General features: G+C 37.6%; 1 protein-coding gene across 2 annotated transcripts in view; it reads right to left on the bottom strand.

The window, feature by feature from the left end:
- The window catches only part of REEP3 (receptor accessory protein 3), a 98470-nt gene that overhangs the window by 63087 nt on the left and 22607 nt on the right, over nt 1-12776 (bottom strand). Inside the window, exon 1 of one of the 2 annotated variants that reach the window (XM_027774080.1) lies at nt 6601-6750. The exons of the other annotated variant lie outside the window; for it this stretch is intronic. Coding sequence (XP_027629881.1) covers nt 6601-6623 — 23 coding nt within the window. The 5' untranslated portion in view covers nt 6624-6750. Of the gene's footprint in view, nt 1-6600; nt 6751-12776 lie in introns of those variants that run through there. 2 annotated transcript variants of the gene reach the window in all.

The following is a 12776-nucleotide window of genomic DNA, read 5'->3' as shown; positions in this document are numbered from 1 at the left end:
GCATGTGAGAGTGACAGAGAGAGAAAAAGGTCAGCGCCCTCTGCAGAGTCTGATCACGCCATAACCACCTTCCTCTAGTCCTCCTGCCCACTGGATTTTGGGCACTCTTGTGTGTACCTGGCATGTTTCAGGCTGACCAGGCTGGAGGTTCCAACCAACTCCAGGACCTGGCTTCTCTCGGGCAGTGCGTTACTGCTGCACCAGGAATCCGGCCCAAACTTTTTTTTTTTTTTTTTTTTTTAGGCTTTTGTCACAAGGTGCATGTACTCACTGGAGAGAGGAAGAGAGAGGGAAAGTAAAAAATCACCCCATTGGGGGGTGAGGGGGTGGCCACACTGCAATCCCTTCTCTTCCATTTTCCTCTCAGGATTTTACCATGCACGCACACGTGTTTGGTGTGATTTTCAACTCAACAGGCCTGGGCTTGTATCACAGATGGCCATGTGGGAGTCTAGCACCTTAGCCACGATGCCACCTGCTGACCCCAAACTTCTTTCTTCGTGATCTATTAATATTGCTATCATTCTCTTTCTTTCTCTCTTTCTTTCTTTCTGAGAGATTTTTGTTATAGGGCGCCAGAGCTCACCAGAGACAGAAAGCGAGAAATCATCCCCTAGGGAGACGGATATGCCGAAATCCCTTCTCCTCTTGGTATTTTGGGCACACACACATGGCCAGTGAGTTTTAAGCGGCCAGGTCTGGAACTTAAACAGTGGTCAACAACGTGGGAATTTGGCGATGTAACCATTATGTCATCTGCATCTGCTGGTCCCATTAATATTATTATCATATTTAAAAGAAAACATATGAAAAATAAAATATGTAGATATATGTCTACTATTTTAATTAATGAACAATCTTTCTATTAGTACTAATAACTGTAATTATGTATTGGCAGTTTCTAAGAAGCATGATGTTAAGTATTTTATGCATAGTACTTCACTGGTATTCACAATAACACCTAGAAATAGGTGCTATTTTAAAACCAATTTTACAGATGAAAAGAGCAGGCTTAAGAAAGTTAAGAAACTAACACAAGTCATACAATTTATTTGTTTATTTTTTTAATGAGGTTTTTGCTATAGGGTGCGTGCGCTCACCAGAAAGAGAGTGACGGAGAGACAGAAAGCAAGAAATCACCCCCTGGGGGAATGGCCATGCCGCAATCCCTTCTCCTCCGTTCTCCTCTTGGGATCTTGGGCACGCACGCACATGCGCTTGGCTTGAGTTTAAGCCACAGGGTCTGGGACTTGAACAATGGTTGATTACATGGGAGTCCAGCAACATAGCCATTACATTAACTGCTGGTCCCCATAAGTCATACCATTTGTAAGTTTGTTGACAGGATTCAAAGTCAGGTACTCTCACTCTGAAACCACACTAACAACTTTTGTTTATCTCCTAATGACATTTTCCTAGAAGTGGACTAATTGGGTCAAAGGGCTTGTACTTTTGAAGGTCTTTGGGAGATTTTTATATATATATATGCACAGACACTGTTCTTTACAAGGGTAATGTCAATTTATAGTCTTAGCAGAAATGTATGAACATACCCATTAAAGAACTATTTTAAAAAATAAAGAAGAAAAAAGTCAACAGATGAATCAAGTAAAGTAGTAGAGTCAGTAATCATTAGGCTTGTTTTTCAACAGATTAACTGTGTTTCTAAGGTAATAAAATACGGATTAGAACAATCACGTCGAGTATAAATCTCTAAGAGGAAAAATAATCCCTAAATATGTATTGTAGTTGGTGGTATTAACATTTAATTTCTAAACCAGAAATTTAAAAAAATCGTCCTCACATTTTTAAAAAGAACTATTTAATTTTATTTATTCATTAATTTATTTAAATTTGACCAGAGAAAGACAGAGAGAGGGAAAGTGAGAAAGCAAGCCACCAGGTCCAGGACTTGAACAATGGTTGGCCATGTGGGAGTGTCCAGCCCTTTACCCACCATACCACCTGCTGGTCCCCACATTTTTCTGTTTTTAAGAATTATTTTGGGGCTGGTAGGTGGCATGCTGGTTAAGAGTGCTGACTCCTATATGGCTGACCATGGTTTGGGTTTTGGACCTAGCAGCTTGCTTTCTCACTTTCTCTCTCTTGCTCTGTCCCTCTCTGGTCAAACTGAAATAAATAAATATATAAATAAAGTTAAAATAAAATAATTCTTTTAAAAAATAACTTATTTATGTATTTAAATAATATATAAGAGAAAGCAAAAGAGAAAAAGTGAGAAAGCAAGCCGCCAGGTCCGGGAATCAAAGTGTAGTCAGTCATGTGAGATTCTGCTGCTCTTAACCATACCATCTGCCAGCCCTAACCTCACATTTTTATTTAGAATACTAATTCCCTCCCTAATACTGTAAAATAATTTAAATTGTAGTTTGTTAAAAATTAGTACAGCATAACAGTTAATTACTGATAATCTACATATTAATAATATGTAATATGATCATGTGCATATAGGAATTACTCGGCAAACTCTTATTTCACCACTTTCAGAATTATGCTTCTAAACAAAAAAATTGTAATTACTGTGATCTATTAGGCTAAAGGCAAAAACAAAAACAAAAAATAAAAAAAAAAACCCACCACCTCAGTGAGACTAGAGTTTCACTAAAATAGGATTGCTAATATTAAACAAACAAAATAAACTATAGGATCAAAAATAAGAATGATGGAAAACCAAGCTCATTGATAATCCGTTAATCAGGATAAAAATATTCCTCATCTACAGTCACAAAAAGCAACACAAAATACACTAGAGACAGACAGACCAGTGAAATGTACATTAAGATAGCCTGCAGGAAGAATGGCAAACAGGAAGAGGTTCCTCCACTACTTTCCATTCCTGTGATCAAGGCAGAGATTGCAAGTCATTCACTGCATTTGTTTCTGCTGACCCTAGTCTCAGAATCTTTTCCAACATGGCACAATGACCTCAACTGAACAAAGGCCAGGAGCCAAACACACGTATTTGTCATCTTTTGCCAGCTTTGTTCTAAATCTCTATTCTTTTAGGTGATATCATCATAACTTTGGCTCAAGTTTGATGACTATGTTATAGTCCTAAAGTAGTATACTTATTTCATTTAAGGGAAATGTAACATTACATTCTTGGGTTTTTGAAGTATAAGAAACTGATATATAATCTGTAAGTACTAGAGGAATAGTGTCAAGGGCACTGTTTATTAGTCTGTGTCCCTTTCTATGAAATTTGAGGTGTGAGAATTACTACAGAATTCAGTACAATTCAATGCTTGGCTTTCTTTGAAAAAAGGACTTTTCTTCTATCTGAATTATACTCTCTCTTTCTTTCTTTCATTTTCATTTTAGTAGGCTGCCCAGAAACTCAGAGTCAAATCTGTTGTTCAACTGTGATGGTTCCTAGAATTGGTATGTTTATATTTGTATTCCCAGATTTGAATTTTCTTTGATTGCTGTTTTATTTTCCCTTGGTCTCAATTCTCTTATCTTTCTTTATAATTTAACATATCCATTTGGTAAAGAGATTTCTCAGATCATTTTAAGAACATAATGGAAAATAAGTAGTAGAAATGTATGAGAGTGATTAGGCACAAAGCTGGGCTCTAAGGTGCCAGGTAACCCAGAAAAAAATCAGCTTTTAAATGGTGGTATCTCATTGGGAACCTCCGGTGCTGGTTCCTCAACCCTGCATCAAAGTCCCTAGAGAGCTTCTTCTTTAATACCACCTGATGTTCATAAACTCAATACAGTAGTTAATTTAAGTAATAAAATAAGGCAGAAAATGTAAAGCAAAAGTCTTCTCCCATTTTGAGACAATCTCTTTATGCAAAGATAAGCAAGGAAACAGATTGTTGAATATCCTTACAGGGAAATAATTTATACATATAAAATATATTACAAATAAAGAATATTCAAAAATCACCATTTCCTAATTATTGTGCTATGCTATTAAAGTCATGCATATCTATTCTATCTCGAGGTGGAAATTACTAAGTATGCTGTGTGCATCTCTTCCCTGCTCCACATCTACTTAGATCATATTGGTAGCTTGAAACAGGCTATTGTAGCTAGTGCTTTACATCATGGAAATTAGCAAACGATATGAATCAGTCCCCTTTCCTGCAGCTGTTAGGCACCACCAGCGGGCCACTGCCTGCATGTGTTTGAGCTAAGGGAAACTATAGTCTGCCTGTATCAGGAGGACAATGGGTGCTATAAGTAACAGGAATGCACAGAATTTAGTGAAATAAGAAAGCAATCTATGATGACAACCACACTTAAAAAACAGCTTAAAAATGGAAGATCAAGAAAGAGGGCAAAATTTTCTGCCATTTATGATCATAGCTCATGCTAAATTGTTTGAATATTAGTTCCATAACATGGACACAGACTCTATTTTAAAAACAGAAGGACTGGATGGTGAAGTAGTGATAAAACATGATTCTCTGCAAGGCTGAACCACATGAGAGGGTTCTGGGTTTGTGTCCAGAGACTTTCCTGACAGGCCAGGTGCGTGCACCCATGATCCAGGGCTGGCTGGAGCTGGGGGTGGATTGGAGTATCAAGGCCCTATTACGGGGTCTCTTGAACATGAAAGAAAGAAAGAAAGAAACTTAGGGGGAAAAAAAGACTCAATATTAACCTTAGTATGGAAAGCTAGAAATAGCCTATTTTATGACAGCAGTTTTCTGATTTTTTTTTTCTCAAAGAAATAGTTTCTTCCCTGAGAAATAAATCTTTCTAAGGAACTTCAGGAACAAAAGAGGTAAATGCAACTAACAGGTGCCTGAGATGATTTAATTTCCTCCATTGTAGGATCCTCTGGGGAATTCTAAACCCTTCAGAATTTTAAAAACATCAATTATAAATGGTTCATTATTTCCCAAACTTATCTGTGTTAAGAATCAATTGAGGAGCCCAGCAGGTGGCTTGGTGGTAAAGGTCCTGGACTTTCACGAGACTGACCCTGGTCCAAGTCCAAACCTGGCAGCTTGCTTTCTCATTTTCCCCTTCTCTTTCTCTCTCTCTGTCTGTTCAAATTAATATAAATAAATAAATAAATAGAAATAAAAAATTCTTTCTTTCTTTTTTTGAGAGGTTTTTGCTATACGGCACGTGTGCTCACTAGAAAGACAGAGAGACAGAAAGCGAGAAATCACCACCCAGGGGAAATGGCCACGCCACAATCGCTTCTCCTCCATTCTCCTCGCTGGATCTTGGGCACGCACGTACACACACCTGGCGTGAGTTTAAGCTACCAGGTCCGGGACTCAAACCACAGCTGACTACGGTCAGGGATAAGCCATTATGCTAACTGCTGGTACCAAAAAAAAAAAAAATTCTTAAAAAAAAAAAAAAGACTCAATTGAGAATAAGAATCTTTGGCAGTCACATCCAAGAATCTGAATTTCTAAATTCTGCATCTTCAACAAGTGTGACAATATTATGCTTACTTTGGTTTAGGATTGAAACTGATTATGACTGGGGCCAGCAGGTGGTGTGGTGGTTAGGGTGCTGGAATCCCACATGACTGACCATGGTTCGAGTCTTAGACCTGGAGGCTTGCTCTCTCACTTTCTCTCTCTGCTTCTCTCATTAAATTAAAAAAATAATAATAACAAATAAAATTAAATATATATTTACAAAATTTAAAAAGAAAAAAGAAACTGATCATGATTAAACAATACACTGTCAATACAGAAAGCTAGTTTCAGTCTAACTGGATTTTTAAAAGTAATGTGAAAGTGACTATAGCTTATCTTAATTTTTGTCAAACACTATTCTTACATACTTAAATTTAAGAGCTGATATACAAAAATGAGAGCTACATAAACTAAGATGACAACAATTTAAAACATTTGAAAATAATCAACTAGTGCCTGCTTTAGGTCAAATGATTAGTAGTGGTGCAAAGTCTAGTGATAACCAATGTACGTGGATACAGTCCCTGTGATAACCTTCCTACATGAGTCATTCTGCCACCATTTGAGCAGTTATCAGACAGCAAAAGTTCATGTCTGTCACTGTCAAAATAATACGAAAAATTTGTCTTATACAGGTGAAAAGAAGAAATGAGATTTGTGGCTAAAAATCCCTGCTAGTACAGAATTCTCAGTTAGTAACAGTGGTTAAACAGCTACAACCTTAAAGTGAAATATGAAAATTATATAAGGAAAAGGTCAAACCCATAACTCCTCCCCAAATCCTGAATTTTATAACCAAAGGTACAAGGTTAAAACCACCAAGGAGATAAAAAGACAATAAGTAACAACTCCTTTGAAGGACTTCATTCATGTTTCTAATAATAGTCATCAAGCGCTATGAACCTTGGAATTTTCTTCTTGTCAGAGCTAAACTTCTAATTTTACTCCAGAACTTCTCATTTCCACTCTGAAGGGAAAGCTAAAGATAAAAACTAGGGGAAAAAAAAAAAATCAAACCACAGTAAATTAGATTTAACCTTCCTTATTCCTTCACTCCCTCTTCCCTAGGCATAGTCCCATTACCACAACAGTATCCTACTCTTTGTGTTGTTTACTCCAGCCAAAGGAAAATGTTTGAAAGAATGTTGAACCAGAGTTCATTATGGAACAGAGGGCTACAAACCTTGGAGGCACCCAATTCAGCATCTGGTGGGTAATGTTCCACAGAAAGGCTCACAGAGCTGAAAGACGGCCATTTTCTCCACAGTCTACAGCGTTTCCCAGTTTACCAGCTGTAAATGTTTCAATTCTGATTGCCAACACAAACAAATTCCTAGGTGGGAAAAGATGTTACCAGCTATTTCTTTCTTTTTTTTAATAATTATTTTTTATTTAACTTTATTTATTTGAGTATTTATTTGTTTATTTTAATTTGATCGGAAAGGGAGAGAAGGGGAGAAGGGGAGAGGGGGAGAGGAGAAGAGGGGGAGAGGGAAAGCTGCCAGGTCCAGGACTTAAACTGCACTCAGCTGTGTGGGAGTCCAGTGCCCCTAATCATCACGCCACCAGCTGGCTCCTTACCGTCCTATTCCTACAGATGATAAAAGTAAGGCTCTGAGAGAATAAGTTACCAGTTAAGTACCCAGGAAATGCAAAGTCAAAGCAAGAAACGTGTAATTTTTCTGTACTAAAAAAGAAAGAAACCAACAACAACAAAACCCTCCAAAACCTTGTACTTTATACAATGTGTAGCTCATAGCAGATTCCCAGTATTAGTAGCTGAATGAACTCAATGTTCAGAAGTTGTCTAGGTAATTATAATTGTGACCCATGTATATATATACAATCCAAAACCCATGTTTATTTTTAGAATTATTTTACATTTTATTTATTCATTTATTTATTTTAATTTGACCAGAGAGAGACACAGAGAGAGAAAGTGAGAAAGCAAGCCACCAGGTCTAGGACTTGAACCATGGTCGGCCAAGTGGGAATGTCCAGCACCTTTACAACCACGCCACCTGCAGATCCCTAAGACCCATGTTTTAAAAACTGTGTTCTAAGACTACTTAAAAGAATATCTAGGTCTTTAATCAACATCATACTCTCCAATTACTATCAAACTGGTTAGGTAGCTACAGTTGAAGGAGTTAAGAATTACTCATATCATCTGACCAACTCCTGACTCTTGAGTAACTCTTAACTCAGAGAACTGTTTACTTTATTTAGCTCCTTAAGGATAGGATTTGTAAAACCCCATGGACTTAAAGATAACTTGTGAGCTCAGTTGTAATCTTTTTTTTTTTTTAAAGCTTCTGTGAAGAAAAATAATACACAAACCAATTTTGAAAACACCGAGAAAATTCCCTCTCCTAAAATCCACCCCTTTACATAAATAAAAAGAGGATAAGGAAGGGAAGTGATAAACGTGGGTTCCACCCTGACCTGTGAGATTCATTTAATACCACATGACCATTAAGTGAACATCCCTGCATTAAACTATATCTAAAATCTTTGCCAAGTTCTCCCATAAAACAGTCACACTTGCTGTGCAACCTAAGCTACAGTCACCTACAGTCACTTCATGAATGAATACTACAACTCTTTGCTGGGAGCCGTCCAATCTGAAGTGAATTTAATAATTTGCTTTCAAAGAATTCTCCATTAAACAAAAACAGCTATGATGGATGGCATGCAAAGTGCTAGGTAAGGTTTCTTCTATTCCAAGCCATGTATCAGTGGACTCACCATTGCTTTTTAATCAAAACTTAATTTATCATATTTCTCTAACCACTTCCTTTATTTTGTCTATTCAAATCATTTCAGTGCCTCCAGTGTTTCCAGCTCAGTCATTTTTTCCCATGCCACTCCCTACAGCCAGAACAATCTCCCTCTTCATGTTGAGGCTTTCCCTTCCTTCATGGGTACCCTGCAGGTTACTATTGTATCTTCCATTAATGAGGTTAAAAGAAGGTTTGGTCTCCTTATTTTATAGGGAAAACAAACAGTAGAAAAAAATTGACCATCAGAACACAAAAAAGAAACACTGTAAAAACATGTTAAAGTATTCCCTGATCTCTGGAGATGGTAACTGACCTAAGTAAGGTCTAAGTACTTCCTTAGTAGAGTTAAAAAAAAAAAAAAATCAGAGAAGTGGAAACTTTATTTCTATCTTGGACAACTCAATAGAAAAAGAAACAAGTGTATGTAGCAAGAACCACACCAACACCCAATTTAATTCTGACATCAGTAAGTACAGCAGGAAGTTAGCATGCTGGCTGGCTGGCACTGCCAAGCCTCCCGCCTCTTAGGAAGCATTGCTCATTGTTTCATGAAAGGCAGTTTTGGATGACCCTACTGACAATGTGGAGACATGATACAGTCTCCACCAATGCTGACTCCTTTTTTCCCCCTCCCTAAAGAAACATAAAATGATCAAATGAAGGATAGTGATGTGTAAATTGAAAAGGTGTTGAACTTCCTTATGAGCGGACAACTCTTTAGAGAGCCTAAAGAGAAATATCAAATTAAATGTAATCTTCATTGATTGGATTCTGTATTAAAACAAAAATGATGTAGCAAAATATGGCATTATTGGGGCAACTTGGGCAGTTAAGATTTGAACTGTACTTTAGGTGTTAATATTTTAGCAACGTTATATTTCTTAGGTTGTACTAGTCTTGTGATTATATAAGAAAATGCTTTGTGGGACAGATGGCACAATGGTTACATTTCTGAACTCCCACATAGTCGACCACGGTTCAAGCCCTGGATCCAGTGGCTCTAAATCACTCTGGGTGATTGTGTGTGCATGCCCAAAATCCTGAAAGGAGGATAGAGGAGAAGGGACTGCAATGTGCCAGCCCCTCTCAGGGGGACTTCTTGCTTTCTGTTTCTCTGTCTCTCTGTGTCACATGCACTCTATAGCAAAAGTCTCTCTCAAAAAAAAAAGAAATGCTGGGGCCAGCAGGTGGCATGTTGGTAAAGGGTGCTGGACTCCCACATGGCCAACTGCGGTTCAAGTCCCAGACCTGGTGGCTTGCTTTCTCACTTTTCCTCTTTCTCTTTCTGGTCAAATTAAAATAAATAAGTAAAAATTTTAAAAAAGCTTTAAAAACTAATGCTTTGTTTAGGATATATAATAATCAGGACTGAAATGTCATAATGTCTTCAACTTACTTTCTTAAAATAAAATTTTAATTTAGAATAGTCTAGATATACAAACAAAATTGTAAAGATAACATAGAGTTCCCATACATCTCACACCCAGTTTCTGATATTTTTAGAATTTTGCATTGATATGGCACATTTACCACAAGTGACAAATCATTGACAATGCAATACTGGGCCAGCAGGTGGTGTGAACTCTCACATGATCGACCGTGGTTCAAGTCCTGGACCTGACAGCTTGTTTTTTCACTTTCCCTCTCTCTCTTTCTCTATGGTGACTGTGTGCCCTTTAGCAAATATTAAATTGATAATAATAAATAAATAAAACCCCACAATGCACTATTATTATTATTAATTAGCTCAAGGGCATGTGTACTCACTGGAGGAGGGAGAGGGAAAGAAGAGAGAGAGAGAGAGAAACATCATACTCAATGGGGCATGGCCTTGCCATAATCCCTCCTCTTCCATTTCTCTTTGGGATTTTGGGCAGGCACACACGCACACCCTGTGCATCTCAAGCTGCCAGGTCTGGGACATGAACCATCCCATCAGTTACGTGGGAGCCAGCTGTCTTAATCACAGTGCACTATCATTAAAGTTCATACTTTATTCAGATTTATTGGTTTTTACTGCCTCATTGATCAGAATAAATTTAATCATTATGTCTTCCTAGGATCCCCTAAAGGTTTCTCAAGCCTTTCTTATTTTTGATAACCTCGATAGTTTTGAGGAGTGCTAGTTAAGTATCTTTTAGACTGTCTCTCTCAGGACAGTTTTGGGAGGGATATCACAAAGATGATATATTACTTTCATCATATATCACGGGTATATAGTATCAACACACTTCGCACTGGTGATGTCCACCTTGATCACTTGGCTGAAGGAGTACATGTCAGATACAGTTACGGCACCCCTTTCCAGCTTCCTACACTTTTGAGAAAGAAATAATGTCTATCCTACACCTCAGAAGTGGGGAGTTATGGATTGCTTCCTTAACAGTGGTGTTATTTATCTAAATTATTTGGATTTTTTTGGTGTCTGAAAGATTTGCCCACTCTACTCATTTATTTATTCAATCGTTTACTTAGTATGAACTCATGGATATTTATTTATTTATAAAATCACCCATGGTTTGAATGGCTTTCATCACTAGTGCATTTAAAAATGTCATCAATAAGATATTTTACCTAAGATTTTCTGCTGCTTTCAGTGGAGGGCCCATTACAGTTACATTTTTCACTAGACTGCTGAAAATGAAAATCTAAACTGCTCTCTTAATATTTAAATTTCCAGAGGCTTTGTTTGAAAAAAAAAAGGTTAATCAGAAAAATCCATAAGGAGAAAGGAAATCAATCGGTCTCCCCTTAGGTACTTCTGGGCGAGGGCAAAATAAAATAGAGCTATGGGAGTTCCCTATACCTAATGTGATTTATGTAAATACTCCTTATGCATGAGAGTGCCTAATGTTCTTTGATGCTTACGGTGAAATCGCTTCTCCTGAAACAGTAATGTCATGCCCAAGAATAGACATTTTTTTCCTTAAATACACAATCATTCATTTTTTGGGGGCCAAATTCAAACCATCTCAATTTTGATTCAATCCTGAAAATTTAATAGTTCGAAAGAAAAACCCAGGAAGTTCTCATTCTTTCCCCAAAGATATATAAAAAGGATGGCAATGTGGTTCAGCATTACATAATGCTGCCACCCACTCCAGAAACAGCAATGAGTGCCTAGCAACAGTAAAGGGTCATCTCAGGAGAGTGCTGATTGCTCACTGGAGCATTCGACACACAGATGCTTTTCCATCCTTATCGCTTTCAGTCCCTGCTGAACACACGCTGGTTACCTTGGATCCCAATGCCATCTCATGAAAATCTTCCTCCTATGACAATCAATAACAGACACTCAGGGCAGACATCCTTGGCAGAAAAAAAGTCAAAATAAATATGGAAACATCGGAGGAAACTATGCATTCAGAAGTCTCTGTGTACCTCTTGTCTAGTGATTTTTTTTTTTTACACTAAGTTATTAGCTTTTTTGGGTGATATTTTTCTGACCTCCCCCCCACCACCACCACAGGTTTTATCAGTAAGGCTGAAACATTCAATTATTATTTTGTTTTTAGGGAAAGTGAGAAAGCAAGCTGCCAGGTTCGAGACTTGAACCATGATTGACCATGTGGGAATTCAGCCCCTCCACCACCACACCACATGCCGGCCCCCATCCCATTCTTAAGAAGAAGGTTATGCACAAGTGTGCCCAATATTATTTGATAATATGGTAGATGAGCTTTTCTTAAAATAGAAATAATCATGTTCAATAATGTATCTCTATTTTCTTCCAAGAAATTAGCATCTTACAGCCATTCAGATTTGAACAATCTTAATTCCTACTCAATCCTAAAGGTGTGGTACTATAAATAAAGACCAGAAAGCTCTGTGTTCTCCTAAAAAACGAGGCTAGAAATGTGGTGTGTTGTCACATGATGTTGTCACCACTAAAGAAAAAGAAGTGGGAGCACTTATTCCTATGCTTTGTGCTATTTGTACACACCCTCCACTCATTTTTGGGTGTGAAGTACCTTGTCCATTTTTCTTTTATATATTCTGAATATGAGCCATTTGTTGCCTTTATATAATACAAATGTTTTTTTACCATTCTGGCTTTTATTTTCACTTTCAATGGTGTCTTTTGAGGAGAAGTGTTTAATTTTAGCTTTTCTCAATTTCTTACTATCAGTCTTTTTCTTTATAATTAATGCTTTCTGTGAACTATTTTAGACTCTTTTTCCTTATCTTACATTTTCCTATATTATCTTCTAGCCAACCTTATTGTTTTACTTTGTTTTCTTTTTTGCAATAGGATGCATGTACTCACCAAAGAGACAGAGAGACGGGGGGGAGTGGGGTGAGAAATCACACTCCCAGATGTTCTTTATTTTTTCCTTCTTTATTTTATTTTGCTAGAGGGCACATGTACTTGCCAGAGAGAGTGAGACAGAGAGACAGAGAGAGAAGAGAGAGAGTGAGGAAGAGAGGGGGAGAGGGAGAAAGCAAGAAAGCACCCCCCATGGGGAATGGTCATACAGCAATCCCGTCTCCATATTTCCACCCTGTCGGGATTTGGAGCACATGCTTGGTGTGTTTCTCAAGTCAAGAGGTCCAGGACTCAAACTATGCAGCTGGT

Source organism: Tupaia chinensis, unplaced genomic scaffold, assembly GCF_000334495.1.
Source record: "Tupaia chinensis unplaced genomic scaffold, TupChi_1.0 Scaffold000399_1, whole genome shotgun sequence".
NCBI classification, from domain to species: Eukaryota; Metazoa; Chordata; class Mammalia; order Scandentia; family Tupaiidae; genus Tupaia; species Tupaia belangeri.
Note: the sequence above shows the minus strand (reverse complement) of the source record. Positions and strands in the feature narration are given on the sequence as shown.